At 41.0% G+C, this 22,801-nt stretch overlaps 1 protein-coding gene across 1 annotated transcript; it reads left to right on the forward strand.

Annotated features, from left to right (window-relative positions):
* Positions 1-7,825: 7,825 nt before the first annotated feature.
* Positions 7,826-19,695, forward strand: LOC141988110 (granzyme A-like). Its single transcript, XM_074953945.1, has 5 exons — positions 7,826-7,886; positions 8,692-8,830; positions 11,726-11,864; positions 16,904-17,176; positions 19,534-19,695. Exons 1-5 carry the CDS (start codon positions 7,826-7,828, stop codon positions 19,693-19,695), a joined length of 774 nt encoding a protein of 257 aa, XP_074810046.1.
* The last annotated feature ends 3,106 nt before the right edge of the window (positions 19,696-22,801 follow it).

Consider the following 22,801-nt stretch of genomic DNA (forward strand, 5'->3'; position numbering starts at 1 on the left):
TTCACCTCCAGACCCCCAACCTCACTACATACAGGATATTTTATTTATGGCAAAGTGAAGATTGTGTAGAGCCAAAAAAAACCAAAAAACCCCTCTCTTTGTTTCAGCAGCAAGTCTTCACTAACAGACACATTTTTTTTTCTCATTAACACTTGTGGGAGTTGCCAGCTAGACAGCACTAGAACCTGAACTCCTCTATTGGTCTACCAAACCGACACAGTGCAAGTAATAGTGATGCAAGTTTCATCACACAATTCCATACAGTTTTTGCTCCTACCCTATCCCTGTGCGGCCTTATTTTCTTCTTTGTTCTCACCTTATCAAAAATAATAAATACTACTTGAACTTTGATCTGGAAGTACTACCTTTGGGGTAGCAGAATTGTTATATGCCCATTCAGTCCTAAGTATCTCCTATAAGATATCTATTAATGCTAATTGTGCTGGTGGTTTTTGTGACATGAAGCCCTCCCTTTTCAGTAAAAATTAAACTAACTCCCTGTCACAGGGTTCTCTACTCAACACCGGTACCCTTCCTTGGGGTTCATCTAACGATTAGCTTGCCACCAATCTGCTGTCCCCTCCTTCAGTCACTTGCCCTGTTGTTTCTCTCTGGAGTCAGGGTGCTCCCTTGTCATGGCTTGGCTCTCTGGCCAGGTCACTATAGTTCTCCCCTTTCAGAATATCAAAGTCCCACTGGGTGATTTGTCTCAGGCAATCTTACATTCCACTGTCCAGACTGTGCCTGATGGGTGGATCTGGGTTCCCCTATTGCTGTAGTTCCTCCTGCCCAGGGCCTACAACCAGTGGCCAAGGTTTTCACTGTCCCAAACCTTGTTGCAGTTTCCCTGGGCTGCTTCCTACTTTGCATCTATCAGGCTTTGTCTCCATCTTTCTCTAGGTACCCCCTTCCCTCAGAGCCAGGATCCCAGGGCCTCTATGCTTCCCCTGACTTCCTTTTTTCCCACTCTAAGCCCAGAAAATGACTGCTAGAGGTGAGAGCCCCTTTGTTATGATCTAGTTTCTGGTTTTATAGCAGCTTAGCCTGCCTCTTGCCCAGCTGTGCTTCATCATCCACTAGAAGCTTATCAACCCTGACTCTCCCTCAGTTGCCACAGTGTTAAATTGCTCCTTTCTCTCTACTCAGGCTTTGTGTGGGGTTAGGCATACCATCCCCCCACCACCCATCTTTCCACATAGGTCATTGGAGAGCTGTCAAATCTGAACTGCTTTCAGTGACTACTGACTGAGGACAGATCTGATGTGGTAATCTGGAGGTGAAAGGCTCCATATCCTTTAGCAAATCCCTAAACCATCTAATCCCCAATGCAGCATATTTTATTAAACTGTCTGAAAATAAACATGCTGTATGTGACTATTCCATACAGTAGTTACAAAACTCCAAGCCAGATGCATTCAGCAAGAGAAATGGAAAGGTCTTCTGCTTTAGCAGGAGCAAGGGAGCTCTCTTCCCCTCCACTTTACTCCTTAAGTGAGTAGGGAAGGCACAGCAGCTGCTCACGCTTTATCTGAGGAGGACTCCAGCCTACAGGGTAGTCAGGATCAACACTAAAATTACTTAAAATGATTTTAATTATTAAATTTACTATACAAGTAGAAAAATAAATACAGGAGCTTCTTCCCCCCCCAAAAAAGAGTAATCGAACAAAGAAAAAAGGTGGAAATTTCAATCCCTGCCACAGACAATAGATGCCTCCCCTACTTTGAGCCAGTTGTTCTAACTAATTAGGCACCTATTCTATTTTATTCCCCACTCTGCAGACCTATGAAGCAGTTTTGGTGAAGGATGCTAAAGTACAGGACTGAGAGTCCCGAGATCTGTGTCTTAGTCCCAGCTCTGCCACTCATTCTTTAACTTCCACGTCACCTCAGTTTCCCTGTCTGTAAAATGGGGATAATAAACTCCGCTATCTCACCAGGGTGTTTTGAGGATTAATTCACTGGAGTTTACAAAGCACTTTCAGACCTTCAGATGCAGGGGACCTGCAGATGGAAGGTGCAATAACTGCGAACTATAATCAGGAAGCCAGATCTTGACATCAATATTCTTTACTGAGGTAAAATTCCAGTTGACTCCAGTGGGGGTACTGGCAGAGGAGCAAGTGAGGATGTCAGGATTGGGCCATTCTTATTCTGCAATGTGGACAAAGTTGCCTGGAGGTGATGCTCTAAGGTGTAGATTTCCCATTGCACTACCTAGGGAATTTAATTTTGCATTGGGGTAGATTCTGCAATTCTCACTCACATTAAGGAGTACCTTACTCCTCAGAGACCCTTGTCGATTTCAGAGAATCTACTTTTTGCAAAGGATACTCATCAACATGAGTAAGTGTGGTAGAATCTGACCCATAGTGACTATTGTATGTAATGAAATCTTGGAATTAAAAAAAAATACCTTACAGCAGAATTTAAATGTCCTTGATCAGCTGCTTATTGACAAAAAATGCTGTTTTTTTATTACTAAAAAAAATGCAGCACCCAAGCCTTCTTTATTAGCATGATGGTATATCATGTATTATTAATTCTTAACTGCCACAGTGCAAAAGGTATCTCAAATTACATTTTCTACAGTGTGCTACTGTCAAAACCCAGGGTTTTTTAACTGGAGCTCCTCCACACATAGTTAAGTTGCCTTTCTGTATAGCAGCCATGAAAGGCCAAGAATGCAGAAATACTGTGTGTCTCCAATGATCTCAATGCAGCCCTCTGAAATAAAAGAGAAAAAGCACAACCATGTCACATATACATAATCCATGTTAAGAAGGAAGGTATGTATTTATCCTGGGAAGGCTACTAACACCTTAGAGGTAGATTAGCAACTGTTTCAGAGAACAGTAAAACTGACAGCCATCTCACCATGATTGACACCATTTCCAGGTGAGAACAATGGTTCTAAGTTGTGATGTATAACGTATGATGTATTTAAATACCTATTGCAGGAAGATGTGGTCTGGCTGAATTATTTTAAGATGAGTGTTTCTGAGCACCACCCACCCTTGTAGTTCCTCATTTAGAGTGGTCAAAGATGGGGCCAGTGACACTGCATTACTCCTACAATTGTTCTACTCTATTATTTAAAATCAGCCCACTTCATGAATGCCCCCTACATCTTTTAAGGAATTTAGTAGTTTAATCTAATGCAATGGTTTTCAACCTTTTTTCATCTGCGGACCCCTTCGGAAATTTTAGGCATAGTCAGCAGACCCCCAAGGCTCTGCAGACCACAGGTTGATAACGACAACTTTTTGCAGACCCTTTAGGATTATAGTCTGAAGTTCACATGGGTCCACAGACCACAGGTTGAAAACCACTGATCTAATGAGAACCCCTGCAGCTCCCAATTCAAGCATTACTTTATAAGGCAAAGGAATACTAGAGGTGAATCAATTCCCAGACCTTGGCAGTAAGATGCAAGTAAATGGGGAAGTCCAGAAGGAAGTAATGTTACCAAATGGCAAGGTGATGGCAGCTGCATTCACCAGTTTAAACAAGATTTGGTTATCATAAACCTACAACTTAAAGAACAGACTGTGAATCTTCAACTCAAAGGCTTTCCCCAGCTTAGCACATGGATGTGAAACCTGCAAATGCAAAGATACTGGCACAGCCATATCACTACCTCCAATAGCAAATGTGTCCGAAAAATACTAGGTAATCAATGGAATGAATGTATCACAAATGCCAGAGGTCAATAACACCTTGTCTCCAGAGTTATCCAGAAAAGAAGATGAAAATATTTGGGACTGTGACAGATATTGCAGTATCTTTGGGAGCCATTGTATTACATTTATGGATAGTTTCTGTATGATTATGTTACAGCAGGTCTTCCAGGAACTAAAACCAGTGGGGGCGGGATGCAGGTGAAGTTACCCTGAAACTGTAATATTGCTGGAATCTGCGATAATGTGATTTGCCATAAGTGCCAACAGCAGTGAAAGAAATACTGCAGAAGGAAAAAGCACAAAGAAAAAGGGTTCTCACGGCCTTTTGGGGAAAAGAATAGCAAAAAGAGAGAAAGGAGCAGGAATTAGGAGCCACTGTAGAAACAGCAGTTGTTGACCTTGTATGAGCCAGATTAGTCTGTTGCTGATCTGAAGAGATTGCAGGTAAACCATGCTGCTCGCAGCTGATCTGAGGCAAGATGGGGTACCTCTTTGACCTGATGTGCCTGGGGCAGCCCTCACTGAAAATGCCAAGATCAAGGCAGTCTGCAAAAGGGAGAGCAGATTCTCCCAAAACCTGGTTGTTAACACTGAAGTAACTCCCCAACCAGTCACAAACTGTGCCTCTGATTCCCCACACTGGTTATCAAGAAGCTAAATAAAGAAATCATATATCCCCCTTTATTGCATTCCAGCTCTCTGACTCCTAATCAGCACATACGTCCTGTACAGTGAGAAATTATTTAAAAAAAACTCTGCTCATTATACAAAATGTTCTTCTGACCCCAAAGGTTCTGCCATGTTACAAGGTCAATATTAGTTTGGATCTTACCCAAAATACTACACTGTCAGCCAATCCTTTAGCATCTAAACTAAAGGTTTATTATAAAAGAAAGAAAGAACAAGAAGAGAGTTGTTAAATGGTAAAGCAATCACATACATACAAAGACTTCAAAGTCCATATATGAGCAGTATTGGTGAGTTTGCTGGCTTGAAAGTTCCTCTGGAACACACCCACAGCTTGGATGGGTCATTCAGTCCTTTGTTCAGAGCTTCAGTTTGTAGAACAGGTACTGCAGAGGTAAGAAGCAGGATTGAAGACAAAGGGGAGAAGATGCAGCTGCCCTTTGTATTCCTTTTGCCATGTGCCTTGTAATTCCTGTGTTCTAAACACAAGCTTCACAGCACATGGCATGGAAAAGCCTTAGAGGTCTCTGTCCCCCGGCCTGCCCCTACATGCCTTGTTGACTCATAAGGTGTAGTCCCTAGCCTTTCAGTGGGTTCATTGTACAATTGATGACCCCTGATGGGCCATTGAACAGTGCTGATGCCAATCTGTCAGGGGGTGTTACCCAGAAACACAGCACAAATTTGGAAATACAGATATACCCTACATATCTATAACCCACAATACAAAGGTGATATAAACAAGATTATCATACTTGGCAATTTATAACATTTTTGCAGGTACCTCACATGGCATATCTGGTCAGATTTCTTGCAATTTATCATAAAGTGTCCCACATATTCCATACGGCATCACACCTCCTTCATACGGGGGGCCAGGAGAGCTCCCTTCTCCTTCTGAGGCCATGCTGGGGATTGAGGAGATGATTCCAGAGTGTCCAGCAGAAGTAGCAGTGATGGCTACAGATCCAGAGACATGGTGACTGGAGTGGAAAAGGCTGCTCATGCAGGAAGGATGGCAGGAGCTGGAGGCAGAGCTGGAGCAACAGAAGCTTGCTGACCAGGACAAATGCCACTGGCTCGAACAGCAGAAGAGGGTTAAGTCATACCCATGGGACCCATGGGGAAGGACCTGAGGATGTATCTATTCAGGGGATTGGAGTAGATGATCTCTCGAGGTCCCTTCCAGTCCTACAATTCTATGATTCTATGGCAGGTGTGGCATTGGGCAGCTTGAGAACACACAAAAGTGTCTGACTGAAGAATCCCTCAGTCAAACACTAGTCAGAGAAGGAAAACTTATGGGACTTAACAACACAGAAGCCATGCAAAGAGCAGCCCAGGATAGACAGGGCTGGCAGAGCCTTATTCATGCCCTAAATGTCTGATCGTGTAGGAAAGATCCAGCGTCAGTAGCCATCAGAGTAACAAAACCACTGCACCGTTAAAGCAGGCCCAGCAGCTAGAGTATGAATCCGTATTTCAGACCACTCATGATTCCACTGATCTTGGGCACGTCATCTGCTAAACCACTACAAACAAATGGTCTGACCCTAGTGTGAAGAATGTAGAAAACCTACAGTGATCTTAAAATACCAATTGAAATATAACTGCTCCAAAACCATGTAGCTCGTATTTTTAATAATGGCTTAGAAAACCACAACTCTGCTGAATGAGGTTTCAGTACTGAAATGTTTTTCCATGGCAGCAAGAATAGATAATTATTACTAGCTATGGTCAAGTTTGAAAATATACACATCTGTACATTCAATATCAGCAAAACTTTGACACTATATCCTATCTTTAGGTGGAACTCCAGATTGTATGGGTAGCTTTACTTTCTGAGCAAATACCCAAAGCACTCTTTAAACCAAAGCACACTTCTGTTACATCCAATCAGCAGCTATGCAAGGGCAGAGACCACATCAAACTATTTGCCCTGAAACATCTTTCCCTCATCAAAACTATCTTCTTCAATGGGACTATTCACCCGTTTAAATTTATGCATGTGCATAAGTGCTTTGCCAAATAGGACTCTAAAGACACAGCTATAGTTCATGTGTTCCATGGCTTCTGGTCTGATGGATCTAGTCAAGTGGCTGGCCTGCAAAGAATATATGTCTTAATGCGAATGAAAAAACTAATGGCAAATTCACTTTCTGCACAAGTAGAAGAGAACACAGTGTCTAACTTTTTATTCTCTATGTCAGATGGATATGGCTTTGGCAAAGGTGGTGTCTGAATGCAGGTGGCCACAGATTCATTACAAGGTTTGGGTTCTTTAATTGCAGTAGATGTATTGTATTTGTACATGAATCAATTCCCCTAACAATCCCACCAAACTCAACAAATCACACAGGAAACAACTTAAAAAATTAAGAGACATCAAAAATAAGGAATCGGGGAGCAAATAGAGAACTTGGGCAGAAAGGATAATAAACATATGAAATAAGATATTGGTATCAGAGAAATTAAGTGAAACACAGGGGGTTCAAAAGACATCTCAATTTCTTTTGGTAAAGGGACAGGGCCAGCATGTGGAGAAGCCCAAATTAAGGATTAAGATCAACCAAAAAATGCCGCATATCGAAAGCTGGATGGCCTTTTCCTGTTCCTATCACCCAAAATCTTAGGCACACTGTACATTCAGAATATTTCAGAAAAGAACTATAAGAAAATCTCGCTCCCTCATTCTAGTTAGTATGAAGATGCAGCAAACGAATCATGGTCACTCCCCTCCTCAACAGTTTTTTAAACATCCTGTGTTCTCGGTTAAGCACATTCCTCTTTAAATAAGATACAGATGAAATAAAATACTTTTTTAGCAGTTTCCTGGGCGAATTAATCTTTGTATCATCTCACTTTCCTAACGCATTTTAGTCTCTTTTTCTGTCTTCATGTCCACACTGATTCAAGACCAGCTGTACTGTGTCTCAGCAGGAGTGATCATACTGCACAAGATCTGACACTTGTCTCAGGTTAATAGTAGTTAGCACATTACATTTTCAAGAAATGTGCAAGTCTAAGCCAACTAGCACACTGCACGTTACTGAGGTATTTTAAACATGAGGAAACCAATATTAAGGCTTGCAAGGTTAAGTGACTCTCCCAAGAACACACAGTGAGCTAATATTAGGCCTGGGATTTGACCTCAGAGGTAGAGCTGGTCAGAAATTTTTTAACCAAACATTTTTTGTCAGCAAATGCCAATTTGTTGAATTCTAAACTTGTTTTCCAGCCAGCCCTATTCAGCTTCATGCCTCATCAATACATGATGCAGGTGCTGTGCCTAGAAATGACACCTTCCTCAAGACATCGTAGAAGTTATATTGTGGTTCTTTTCTTGGTTCACAGTTACAGAATGTCAGATGTCCTTCAGAGGAAAAAAAAAACCACATCCTTTTCATTTTCAATATATATTAGACACTTATTATACAAGAACAAACTGCAGCAATAATGGGGCTTCTCTTCACTTTGTCTGCTTCTGCTACCATTATTCTCCTGGTAATTCCTGGAGGTGAGTGCTGCTTTTATCTATTGTCATTGTAATTCATGATGTGTGTAGAGCAAGATGTAGCTAGATATATTGAAATAATGAAGTTATCAGTAAGTAAGAGAAAGAATACATTTTTATTTATTTTCCATTGATTGTAAAAGTTAAGCCTTATGACAAATCAAAAAATAACATATGAAGGGAAAATCTTAACTCAACCTGCAAGGGAGGGAGGCAACTGGAGTCTAGAAGAGTTATATTAACCTTGCATGTTTTCCCTTCTCAAAAAATGTATATCTATCCAGGAGTCAGAAAATTCCATCAGAAATGATGCTGCAATTGGCATAAATCTCTTCATTTCCAACCTTTTTTGAAAAAATATTGTTCATTTAACTCTTTATCTGATTTATGTAGTAAATTGTGTATCCACTTTTTCAGAGTACACTTATAAAATATACTGCATAATGTTTAGACAGTGTCAGATCCAGGGTTCTTTGGCATAATGAAAGCTGATGAACCTAGCAATGGAAACAACTGCAGCTCAAGCAAGTAAAGCTCCGCAAGACCATTAGTATTTTAGGGTGGGATTTTCAAAATCAGGGTTGGCCTAACTCTGTTCCCATTGAACTCAATGGAAGCAGATTTAGACCAACACAGACCCATTTTAAAAATCCCACCCCTAATACAGCTACATCCAGCACTGTAAGTCTGTGCATATATTTATATGCATTATATTGTAAAATTATGCTACCCCTTTCTCTATGAATGGGATTTTTTTACATTATATGCTGTCCCAACTGTGTCAAGCCTGGTTTATTTTTATTTTTAGATTCATGTGTGGATATCATTGGAGGGTATGCAGTGACTCCACATTCAAGACCATATATGGCCCTAATCAAAGGGAAACAATATTGTGGAGGAGCTTTGATCAAAGAGAATTGGGTGTTAACGGCAGCCCATTGTAAAATGTAAGTTCTTCTAAAAATTTCTATCTCATAGAATGTTCTTACTAGTTTAACAGCAAAGTAAATAACACACAATATGAACCAAAGCTAATGCCTGATATTGTAGATCTAGCATGCTTTAGAAATTACCACAACAAATAAAATTAATGTTTCATCTACTCTGGTATCCTGTCATAATAGATAATTATGCAATAATATGCCTGTGAGGTGCGTTTCTTCCAACTCCAGACAATTAGTAGCTTATCTTCTGAAGCATGAAAATTAATATCTCTTATATTTTCGTATAGCTAGTGTAATTGGGATTATAATCTTATTATTACACTTTAGCATTTACATTGGCAACCAAGCAATTGTGGTCTCCATTTCAACATGTTCGTGAATAACAAAAGCCACAATAAGGTGCCCTAACCTTCTATCTATATGCAGAGATATTTTGTTAACTACTATTTGGACGCAGGCATAGAATAGCAGCAGTTAACTCAAGGAAAGACTTATTGACTCTTTTCTTAGTCAATCACAATTTTGCTGAGCAAAGTTCAAAACAGTACAAAATAGCTGCCCACAAAAGTGGAATGAAATTTGTGTCATTTCGTTGTATAAGATGAATGCAGTTCATTACCTGAGGATACGCTAAAATAGCTCTTTAATTTATGTATTAATTTATATATTTATTAATTAAATTATTTTCTTTATGAATTAACTTTGTGAAATAGCAACAACATAAACAAATGAAGGTGAGGATGAACAAACTCTTTTCAGCTAGAGTCAGGGTGGCGAGTTATATGGGCCCGTGGTGCCCATGCTCCAGGATTATTCAGGGCATGGGGCGCTGGCTTCACCAATGTTCGGGGCCAGGTCTCTCCCCCGGTCCCACCTGCTACCCCTGCGTGCCTCCCCCAGAGCATCTCCCAAACCTGCCCGCCGCCCCCAAGGGATTTAAAGGGCCCAGGGGCCCCAGGCCACCCCCACCCCCACCACCAGCACAGCAGGGCTAAGGCGGCTTCCTACCTGGCCTTGCTCTGCCCCACTCCCGGAAGTGGCCGGAACGGTCCTACGGCCTTGGGGGGGCGGGGGTGTCTCGGTGCGCTGCCGCCACCCCGAGCACCGACTCCACAGCTCCCATTGGCTGGGAACTGTGGCCAATGGGAGCTGCGGGGACAGTGCCTGCGTCAACGGCATGCGGAGACACCCCGCCAGCGCCCCTGCCTAGGAGCCGCTGCCAGAGGGGTGTGCAGGTCGCTTTCGGGAGCTGCCCAAGGTAAGCGCCACACCCCTCACCCTCTCTCGCACCCCAACCTTCTGCCCCAGCCCAGAGCCGGCACCCAGCACCCAAACTCCCCCACAGAGCCCACACCCCTCCCACACCCAAACACCCTCCCAGAACCTTAGGCAGGTGGGGACGGGCGGGACTTGGACCTGTTCTGGGCACCACCAAAAATTATATAAACCTGCCGCCTCTGGCTAGGGTGGCCTTACTAATTTAGCTTGTGAGCCAACCTTTCTCCTGACTGACAGTCTACCTAGCTGAATAATCTATCTGGCCCACCCAGGTGTGGATATGAGATTTAAAACACAAGTCCCACCTTTTACCCCCATCAAGAGGGTTAGAGCTGCCACTGAGCCAGACCCCACACAGTGTCTCTCCTGGCAAGTCTTTCAATCCCAATGAAGCTTGGATCCCACAATTCAGAAAGAGAGAGAGAGATTAATTCCTACTGTCACAGCCCAAACAGGTGAATATATTTAGCTCCTTGTAAAGACTACTTGGAGCCCCACAGTTACAATATTAGTGTACAAGAACATATGGAAAACAGAAAGCAATTCTGGCTTGACCTGAACAAAGAGAAAATGCAATAGCTAGCCAGCATAAAGTTCAACCAGCAATTAAACACCAATATAATGTCCTAAGAGAAAAGGATCATTTCCCCATAGCCTTGCCCACAGTGCATGAATGGGTGGAAGGGCAAATCTTGCTGAGATTGGAAGAGCTGTTGAATGTCCTCCAATCCTATATCCCAGCTCAACTTAAATGCATGTGCAACTTCCTCCCATGCAATCACAGTGCACTTTAGAGTCACTGGAGCAATTAGTGGCATGGTCTGATATAAAACTGGTCCTTGATTGGCCAAGAAGAGCATAAAATCCTAGGCATCCATTCAAGGAACCCCTAGCAAGCACAGATCAGTAAGCGACACCTCCATTGTCGGGTGAGTCTGTAAGGAGGTCAGACACTTAAGGGGAGGCAATTGAGCTGAATTAGATGTGGGCTGAGGAGACAGTGTTGAGATCCTGATCGGAAATATTTCAAAGGTTTGGGATTCAGGTTCAAGGTCAAAGCAATGATACTGTTCAGATTTGGTTTCAGATCAAACAGCATCCAGATTCCATTAGTTGTTCTCATGAGATTTCAGCCCAAAATGGCAGAAATCACATAAATGTCAGTTTTTATAAGATTTCTGTTCCCAGTATAACTGTCCTCATCAAATTTCTGATGCATCCAAACTGAAACCAGAAAATAGATCTCTTCTACTTTTGTATCAATCCCAGAACCAAAACTGTAGGGACGAGTTTGTATCCCGAGATCCGAAACCCCTCCAAGACCCTGTGAAATTCATATAGGTACAGATATAGCTGTATGATTTTAGCTCATGTAATTATTTATAATTATGAATTATTAATAGTAATGTGCTGTTTCTTATTATTGTATTAATTATTATTTGTTGCTTTGGCATACGAAAAGAGATTGATCAACTTTGTAGCTAAGCAACTGAACACTATAGAACAAGTTACAGCAGTGTATTATCAGCCAGAGAGTATAGTACCTACTAGAAATGAACACTACTGAACGCATGTATAGTTTTGTATAATTAATACAATTAACTATGTTGTTCTTTTCAGTGATACAGGCACAGTTATTCTTGGAGCTCATTCACTTTCAAAGAAAGAGAAAGAACAACAGATTTTTAAGATTGCAAGATCAATTCACTACCCATGCTTTAATGAGCAGGAAAAAGAAAATGACATTATGCTTCTGCAGGTATAGAATTTTTATTAAACAGAATTTTAAGCATATGCAACTTTCTATCCTGTATGGAAATGTGATGGCATGCTACCTGCCTTACAAAGACTCTAGTCAAAATCTTTAGTTACGTAACTGTTAGTTAAATCTTTAGTTATATAATATTTCTGACTTTGTTATGCATACACTCATTTGTCATTTTATACTTTCCCAAACTTCCTGTGCAGACTTCTGACTTCTTATAAGGAGCACTGCCTGTAGAAAATATTTTTGTGCACATAATAGCCTATACTTGACATCTGAATATGTTAACTAGTTATTGTGCAAAGTATTACGTAATCTAATGTTATAGGGCAGGGATCGGCAACCTTTGGCACACAGCCCGCCAGGATAAGACCCCTGGCAGGCCAGGCCCGTTTGTTTACCTGCCGCGTCCACAGGTTCGGCCGATCACAGCTCCCACTGGCCATGGTTTGCTGTTCCAGGCCAATGGGGGCTGCGGGAAGCGGAGCGGGCCAAGGGTTGTGCTGGCTGCTGCTTCCCGCAGCCCCCATTGGCCTGGAACAGCAAACCATGGCCAGTGGGAGCTGTGATCTGCCGAATCTGCAGACACTAAACTGGGAGGAGAGGTAGATACACTGGAGGGTAGGGATAGGATACAGAGGGACCTAGACAAATTAGAGGATTGGGCCAAAAGAAATCTGATGAGGTTCAACAAGGACAAGTGCAGAGTCCTGCACTTAGGATGGAAGAACCCCACGCACCGCTACAGACTAGGGACCAAATGGCTCGGCAGCAGTTCTGCAGAAATGGACCTAGGGGTTACAGTGGACGAGAAGCTGGATATGAGTCAACAGTGTGCCCTTGTTGCCAAGAAGGCCAATGGCATTTTGGGCTGTATACGTAGGGTCATTGCCAGCAGATCGAGGGACGTGATCATTCCCCTCTATTCGACATTGGCAGTTTTGGGCCCCACACTACAAGAAGGATGTGGAAAAATTGGAAAACTTCCAGCAGAGGGCAACAAAAATGATTAGGGGACTGGAACACATGACTTATGAGGAGAGGCTGAGGGAACTGGGATTGTTTAGTCTGCAGAAGAGAAGAATAAGGGGGGATTTGATAGCTACTTTCAACTACCTGAAAGAGGTAGTTGAGGATGGCTCTAGACTGTTCTCAGTGGTAGCTGATGACAGAACAAGGAGTAAAGGTCTCAAGTTGCAGTGGGGGAGGTTTAGGTTGGATATTAGGAAAAGCTTTTTCACTAGGAGGGTGGTGAAACACTGGAATGTGTTACCTAGGGAGGTGGTGGAATCTCCTTCCTTAGATATTTTTAAGATCAGGCTTGAGAAAGCCCTGGCTGGGATGATTTAGTTGGGGATTGGTCCTGCTTTGAGCAGGGAGTTGGACTAGATGACCTCCTGAGGTCCCTTTCAACCCTGATATTCTATGATTCTATGATTCTACGGCAGGTAAAAAAACCGGCCCAGCCCACCAGGGGGCTTACCCTGGTGGGCCGTGGGCCAAAGGTTACCGATCCCTGTTATAGGGAGTGTTGTTAGTCAAATATCTGACTCCCATTTAATATTTTTACTTCTCTTAAGCTATACATTAGATTTTTAAAAATCCATTAAAAGAATGTTGTTTAGGAAATTAGGAAAAGCTCAATTTACAGTTGCCTGACAGTGCACCCTTTGAGTGAATGAGGCAGGGGTCCAGTGGGAAAAAAATAGCATATCATATGATAATTAAAGACTATGTGATAATGAAATTCATGAGCAACTGTAAATCTGCCATTTCCTAAATGTCAAGCACTTGACTTTGCAATCTAACATTCTTTTAATGTAGTTTTTTTGGGGGATATGTATAGTTTCCTAGGTTTTTTTTAAAGGAAAAAGGCAAAAATATGTTGTGTTCTATTCAGTTACAAAAGATCCTCTATCATGCAACAGTAGGCTTAAACCCCTGAATCTTGAGCTCTGTAGGGTAGATTGCTACCACATGAGCTACAGGACTAACAACTGTAGCTGGCTAAAGGAAAGGCTACTGTTCCAGAAGCAGGCAGTGGGCAATTGAGGACATGGGCTGGGTCTATGGAGTAGTCACCAGGACTGGCCTAATTCTCTTTCTTCCGTCCCACTCTTGGGAGATAGGGGAGCTCCAGCTCCATGTACCCCTCTGAGTGGGGGAATGAGCCACTGGGGCCATGTGCTAGGGCCAGGGCCATGGAAGGGGAGCTGAGCCCAGCCCAGTTTTCTTCCCCCTCCCCCTGTCAGCTGTTCTGACATTTTTTCGTCTGCTTGTTTTACTCTGAATTTTCTATGAAAATTTTCAACTTTTTGGCAAAATTTTTCAACCAAAAAACAAAATATTGCTATTCAAAATGGCATTGTGGTCCCTCAAGGGAGTTCCAGTTCAGGGGCTTTATGCTCCCATTCTCCTCTGTGGGGTTAGCTCTCCAATAGCTTTCTGATATGCTCATAGACTTTAAGGCCAGAAGGAACCATCATAATCATCTAGTCTTGCCTCCCGCACATTGCAGGCCACACAACCTTGCCCACCTACTCCAGTAATAGACCCCTAACCTCTGGCTGAGTTACTGAAGTCTCAAGTCATGATTTAAAGACTTCAAGTTACAGAGAATCCACCATTTGCACCAGTTTAAACCCACAAGTGACCCATGTCCCATGCTGGAGAGGAAGTAAAAAAAAACCCCACGGTCTCTGCCAACCTGACCCAGGGGAAAATTCCTTCCCAACTCCAAATATAGTGATCAGTTAGCCCCTGAGTATGTGGGCAAGACCCACCAGCCAGATACCTGGAAAAAAATTCTCTGTAGTAACGCAGCTCCCTCCCCATCTAGTGTCCAGCCATTGGAGATATTGGCTACTAGCAATCACAGATTGGCTACATGCCATTGCAGGCAACCTCATTATACCATCCCCTCCATAAGCTTATCAAGCTTAGTCTTGACACCTGTTAGCTTTTTTCCCTCCAGTACTCCCCTTGGAAGGTTGTTCCAGAACTTCACTCCTCTGATGGTTAGAAACCTTCATCTAATTTCAAGTCCAAACTTTCAATGGCCAGTTTATATCCATTTGTTCTTGTGTCAACATTAGCATGTCACTTAAATAACTCCTTCCCCTTCCCTGGTATTTATCTCTCTGATGTATTTATAGAGAGCAATCATATCTTCCCTGAACCTTCTTTTCATTAGGCTAAACAAGCCAAGCTCTTTGAGTCTCCTCTCATAAGATAGGTTTTCCGTTCCTCTGATCATCCGTAGTAGCCCTTCTCTGCGCCTGTTCCAGTATGAATTAATCTTTCTTAAACATGGGTGACCAGAATTGCACATAGTATTCCAGAGGAGGTCTCACCAGTGCCTTTTATAATGGTACTAAGACTCCCTGTCTCTACTGGAAATACCTTGCCTGATGCATCCTAAGACTGAATTAGCCTTTTTCATAGCAAAAATTCTTGTTGTTAGTCCCTAAGTGCATGGCCTTGCACTTTGCACTATTGAAATTTCATCCCATTTCTATTACTCCAGTTTTCAAGGTCATCCAGATCTTCTTGTATGATATGCTGGTACTCCTCCATATTGGCAATACCTTCCAACTTTCTGTCATCTCTAAATTTTATTAACACACTCCCACTTTTTGTGCCCAGGTCATTAATAAAAATGTAAAGTAGGACTGGTGACAAGACCGATACCTGAGGAACTCCACTAGTAACCTCCCTCCAGCCTGACAGTTCACCTTTCAGTATGACCGATTGTAGTCTCCCTTTTAACCAGTTCCTTATCCACCTTTCAATTTTCATATTAAGCCCCATAGTCTCCAATTTAACTAATAATTTCCCATGTAGAACTGTATCAAATGTCTTAGTGAAATTCAGGTAGATTAGATCTACTGCATTTCCTTTGTCTAAAAAATCAGTTATCTTCTCAAAGAAGGAGATGGGGTTGGTCTGGCAAGATCTACCTTTTGTAAAACCATGCTGTATTTTATCCCAATTACCATTTACTTCTATGTCCTTAATGACTTTCTCTTTCAAAATTTGTTCCAAGACCTTGCATACAGTTGAGGTCAAACTAACAGGCCTGTAGTTTCCCAGATCACTTTTTTTTCTCTTTCTTAAAGATAGGTACTATATTAGTAATTCTCCAGTCATAGGATACAGCTCCCAAGTTTACAGATTCATTAAAAATCCTTGCTGTTGGGCTTGCAATTTCATGTGCCAGTTCCTTTGATATTTTTGGATGGAGATTATCCAGGGCCCCCAGTTTAGTCCAATTAAGATGTTTGAGTTTGACTTCCACCTCAGATGTGGTAATTTCTACTTCCATCTTCCATAATGTATCACTTTCTCCCAATTTGGTATTGGAAGAAGGTGCATCATAGGAGTCCTTGGCCATGATGCATCATGGGAAATTTAGGCCAGCCAGAGAGCCAGCCCATAGAAGAGATTTGGAGCATAAAACTCCCAACCTACAGTTCCCATGAGGCACTGCAAAGCCATTCTAAATAGAAATATATCTGGGTTTAGCCACAATATTTCGTTTTTTAGTTTTTCAGTTAAACAAAAATTTCTGCAGAAAGCAGACACATTTCACACAAAACCTTTTTTAATGAAAACCCAATTTTCTGTCAAAAAACAGTTTCAATGGAAATTTTTGACCAGCCCTACTCCCAGATGGTCCCAATAGAGTGGTTTTGCTGCTTTGGCAGAGGTATAAGCCCAACACTTTGGAATGTTCCTATGTTCAGTTATTTTGACAAGTTGCCAAAAATTTTCTGACAACCATAAGCCAGAGAAGGGAAATTATGATTTTTCATAGTATCTTATGGAAAGCTGAATGAAATTTCATGGGGCAAATGAAAGACACTTCCCTAGCTCAAGAGTAGTCTGCTGCTGAATACCAAAGGTATGAGATCTTCTCCAAGAAAAGGTCACAAAAATATTTCATAATCATAATGGAGAGTACTGAGCAACTTAAAGACAGGGGTTACTACCAGCTCCCCCTGCAATAACCATGTCTTATTATTATCCAATAGCTTAAACAGACAGCAAAAATTAATAAAGCTGTGAAAACCATTAAGCTACCTAACACGGACACTGATCCCAAACCAGGAACAAATTGCCAAGTAGCAGGATGGGGAATAATTAAGAATCGAGAGCGTAAACCTTCTGATATCCTGAGGGAAGTCAACATCACCATCATCGACAGAAGAATCTGCAATGATCAGAATCACTATAATTATAAACCCATTATAACTATGAACATGGTGTGTGCTGGAGATAAGAACGGAGGAAAAGACTCATGTGTTGTAAGTAGATATGCTGGTTGTACCCATCTAGAGGCTCTTAAAAATAAAATGTAGAACAATGGGTATGATGAGCCCATCAGAATGCTCAGGTCTTTAGTTCAGCTGCAAAAACAAGTGTCTACACTCGGGGGAGGGATCAATCTAAGTTACGCAACTTCAGCTACGTTATTCACGTAGCTGAAGTCAACGTACTTAGATCTACTTACTTGTCTTACTTGTCTTCACTGCAGTAAGTTGACGGCTGACACTCTCCCGTCGACTCCGCCTGTGCCTCTCGCCCTGGTGGAGTACCGGAGTCAACGGGAGAGCGCTCGACTAGATGCGATAAATCAACCCCCGCTGAATCGATCCAGCGGGTAATGTAGACAAGCCCTTTGTGTGTCTGAGAGTTATAAAGGACTGTGCTGATCTGATTTCCTAAGACTTAAAATCAAAGCTTCTGATTTGTAAACTATCTTGAGGGCCACTGGACTTTTATGCTTTTCTGAGCAGGGAAAAGAGGAAAATATTTTTCCTTTTCTGCAGTCAAATGGTCTTTAGTGGAGAAAGAGCAGTGGAAATGTCCAGTATCTACAATGGTAATTCAGATTAAGCTACATGGGCCTATTCTAAAAGCCACTGAAATCAATGGAAAGACTCCCATTGACTCCACTGAGCTTTGGAACAGGCTTTACATGGTCTAGTGCATTTCATATGTACATAAGTCAAGTGATAAAACAAATTTCAGCCATATCAAGTGGTGATAGCTATACATAAACAGCCTTATTTCTACAATGTTTACATAATTAATTTATTATATAATGTTTTTTGCTATAAGTGGAATCATCCATCAAGGAGTGGACTTTTACAAAAACATTAGTATTCACATTCTCTGGCAGGTAATAATTGAGTACCCACCGCAGACCCCACCCCAGTTGCTCATGACTAGCCTTATAGCTTCTAATTTTATGCAGAGAGACAAATTTAATAATTAAGAACTTAATATACTTGCACTCCAACAGAAAATAAGTACATGTTTGCATTGAGGTTCCTAGGCCAGTCCTGTGGAGCAGTGAGTACCCGCCTCTGAAGAGTTGAGGGTGCTCAAAAAACACTCTACAAAAGTTGCTCATGACCTTACAAGATGAGGCCCCAGTCGTCTGATTCTGCTGTTATTAAAGTCATTTCTATAACTCTCATTGACTTCAATGGAAGCAGAGTCAAGACCCAAGTCCTGCTTATATTTCTCATGAGTCATTTCATGGCTTTGTATCATTTCATTTCTGATACAGTAAAGGAACACCCAAGTGCATTTGGTAGATTCAAAAAGGAGGTTGTCCAACCTATCCAGAAGTAATGGCTAATACCTTACAATGCACTAACAAGTCACTCCCATTCCTTTGTTTCACGTCATGCATCTTTCTCTCATACAGTCTGTCATCAGGAATGATCCAAAGCTGTTGTTCTAAAAATATTTGAGAAAGTCTAAAAACATTTATTCTACATCATATTTATACACTAAATTGATCCTAGTGTAGGTAATACATTTTCAGGCCTTAACAAAGACTGATTTAGTTTATAACCACTTAGTCTCTGATCCTGAATATACTTTAGAAATTTATAACTTTAATCACATGAATAGTACCAATAAGGGCTTGAAGGATCAGGAAAGTAGATACTACTTTGATGGGCACTATCAAAATTCCTAATATAGATCTTCAAATCCACTTTACTTATAATCTAAATCAGGAGAAAGACGAGAAAAAGACAAAGGATTAACTTTTGTCTGTTGCAGAATATTCCATCCATTTATATACACTGGGGACATGGGGGGAAATCACACCTCTTGGCAACTTTGTCTGGTATATTATGGCTTGACTTACTGATGATTTCAAAGGTTTTGTCCAATTCTCCATTGTCATAGAAGCCTTTCTATCCAGCAATAAAAGGGTTAACACACTGTACTATCTGTTTTATACACACCCCGACAAGTACATTACTAGATGATTAATTTTCCAACCAACACAGAAGTTTTACTTTTTGATTAGATTTACTAATTATTTCCAGAAACTTTCTGCATTCAAAGGGCAAAGTTTCCAGTTTGTTTCAGATTATAAAAAAAAGGACATGTTCATTACTACTAAATTAGATTTATTCTCTATTTAATTCACAAATGAATGGATCAGATTCAAACCTTTTTCATTTTTTAAATACAGAACACATATTCTTAGGAAAGACGAATAGAAGTAAGAATTAATTTCTGAAAACTTTCCTCAGACCTTGTCTACACACACACACACACGTGCACCAGTTTAATTAGCGGTGTGTTTTCAAACCTTTGTAAATTCTGATGTCAAGTTTGTCTTCCTCTTCTTTAGGGGGATTCTGGTGGTCCTTTGATATGTAATGGTGAATTGAAAGGCATCACCTCCTTTGGCAAGAAAAACAAGTGTGGTGCTGTTCAAAGCCCTGGTGTCTACACTCGTCTTACGAAGATGCATCTTCTCTGGATAAAGAAAACCATAGGGGGTGACTTATAGATTGAGTCAATCACTGACTGATTTTCTGTTGCTCTGATATATATTTACTTGTAACAAAATTTATTTTTGAATGATGAAGTCAGTATGATCAGAGTATTATGCAGTAGCTTCATGTACATACTATGGTTGAAGTGGTAATTTCACTATAAGCCCCTTCAATCGCTTGTAACTTTCCCATCAGAATTCACTTTGGGGCACAAATTTCATATATGTGATTTCAGCAAAGAAATTACCTTAACCCCAGCACAACATAAGCATAGCATTCTCCTATAACAGTGTATGCCCTGTATTCTCAGCCACATAGGGGCTACACAGGTGCTTCATGGCTAAGGAGAGGAGTATTACTTCACCTTTACAAAGCACATTTACTAGATCTCTGTATAGATAATGAGCATTTCAGCTCAAGGTCCAATCCGACTCTCACTGAACTTAATAGAATTTGGTCCTAATTGCATATTGAGAATAACTACACATATCTATATCTGGATTTCCGTAAAAATCCTGGAGAGTCACTGAGATTCTAGGAATAACCCCAGAATCCTGGAAATACTGTTGATGCCTCTCCTTCCTCTGAAGAGCCCATGATTTATTTTTACCCCCCATCTTCTGAAGGCCCTCTGAAGGGGGCTGTTAGGTCTGGCAGCCTGAGGAGTTTCAAAGACTGCATACTTTGTAGGGAAGTTTATTTGACTTTGAAATCTAATAATTTTGAATTTCCTAATTTCTATGTATTTCAAAACTTCAACCATTTCATTACATTATAATATTTTGCATTTAATAAAGAAAAGGCAATAAAGTTTGTGGCTTGAAATATGCAATTATCTGGAACACTCTGTCTCTTGCAGTAAAAATATTTTGTGCCGTTTTGAACATGTAAACTATTTGCAAACCAGTCAGGGTATATACTTGTTTATAACACACATTATGTTAAACATTCAGCTGAAAACTCCATTGTGACGGGGTCTGCAGGATGCAACCTAGACTGTGGGACTGCTGAGCCCTCCAAACCCACCAACCTGGGCTGCCTCTCATATGTGATGCTGATGTCAAGTTACAAGCCTCTGACAGGCACTGCACTTACACAGACATCCAGAGGCAGGGACACACCCAACTGAGTTACATTAATGGTCTCCCAGCCACTCATGAACCATAGATAGGGAGGCGTCAACCAATGCCCCCCAGCTGTCCAGTCTTACACCCCAGAACTGTACCATCTTGCACTGGTCAGAAGCCTGACCAGTGTAAGTTCATTACTTAGTTCGTCATTTCTTCATAGGAAAGTGGAAGTGGACATGCATCACCTTTGTTAACCTGAGCTTAGATTCCCCCAGGCATTTCAACCAAAACACACTGTTTTAGATAAAATATGAACAGATTTATTAACTACAGAAAGATAGCTTTTAAATTATTATAAGTAGCAGGCAAAGAGATCAAAGCTGCTTACCTAAAAAATAAAATAGAAATTCGGTCTAAATTCTAACTTGAACAGACTAAGCAAGATTTGAATCAAGCAATGTCTCACCCTAACAGATGGTACAAGCAGCATACAGTTCCTCAATACATAGACTAGACACCCTTCCAGCCTGGGACCACTCTTCCCCAGTTCAAAATCTTTTTCTTCCAGATGTTCTTCCCGCTGTTGAGATGGTGGGGGAGAGAGGCCAATTGATGATGTCACTGTCTCTCTTTTCATACCTTCTTCCAGCTGCTAGAAAGATCCTTGCTGTGGCATTGGGGGTCAGTCAGTCCCCATTGGTCAAGCCGTCTCCACTGAGTACATGCCTTCTCTAAGGAGCCTCGGGGATAGCGGATTGATTTCTTGATGGGCCCACCTTTGTTGCAACTGAAAGGCTGGTTGTGGGTGTTCCCAACCTCACAACATATTTCAGTAACATATATAGCAATACCTCATAACTTCACATACAATGACAGTAATACGATCCAACATGATATTAACGTTCAACTGATCAAGACTTTTAAGATGATACCTCACAAGGCATACTTTGTACAAAACATATCATAATTATATGACAGTGGTAAATATGGAGGTTCCAGGGTGCTACTTTAAGGTACAGAGTGTCACACCTATATAAAACCCTCAAGTGAAATGATAGACAATTTCTCTGGTTAGATAAAATATTAGTATAATAAATACTAGCTGGTAAAATATAAAAGTCCTATTTCATAACTACAGTGTCAGTAGTTAGCTAGATTTCAGTGATATCTTAGCCATGAAATGATCAGACCACTTTTCCAACATTTCCAGCAACAGGATTGTGATCCAAAATGATGTATTGTCATGTGCATACTGATAAACTCAGCTACTTCCAGTTCCATAAATATCTTCAGAGTTTTTTCTCCAGCAGTAGGAAATAGCTAACAGATTTATGAGAGGGAAAAGAATATTTAATGGGTGAAGATATATTGCATATGATTTTAATTAAAATGTCATTTCGTTGCATTCTTTATGAGCCATTAAACATTGAAGATGATACACAACATAGCAAAACAGAGACTAAAACCAGCCATGCATATAGCATCAGCTGACATATTGCTGGAGTTAAAAAAAAAAAAAAAAGCGTGTTGTCATACCAATAGCATTTGATGTGGGTAGGGAAGACAGAGAACTTTAAATTCCTGGGGCCGAAACTAAGTTTCTTACTAAAAGTTCCAAAGACAAAAATCTCTGTTCAATATTTCATGAGTGTTTCTATTGCACCAAGTCAGTACTTGCAGTATTCAGTATTTTTCCTCCTAAAAATAGTTTTGCATAGAATCATAGAACTGGAAGGGACCTTGAGAGGTCATCTAGTCCAGTCCCCTACACTCAAGGCAGGACTAAGTATTATCTAGACCATCCCTGACAGGTGTTTGTCCAACCTGCTCTTAAAAATCCCCAATGATGGAGATTCCACAACCTCCCTAGACAATTTATTCCAGTGCTTAACCACTGCTTTCAGTTAGGAATCATATTTCCTGCTATTACTTATTTAACTTATTTTTCTGTAAAAAGTACCACATACACACATAGTGGGTAAATAAGGGAGGATAGAAGGATACCAGGCCAAATGGGATTACACCAATGTATCTGAGAGCTGAATTTGGC

This window comes from Natator depressus, chromosome 5 (assembly GCF_965152275.1).
Source record: "Natator depressus isolate rNatDep1 chromosome 5, rNatDep2.hap1, whole genome shotgun sequence".
Taxonomy (NCBI): domain Eukaryota; kingdom Metazoa; phylum Chordata; order Testudines; family Cheloniidae; genus Natator; species Natator depressus.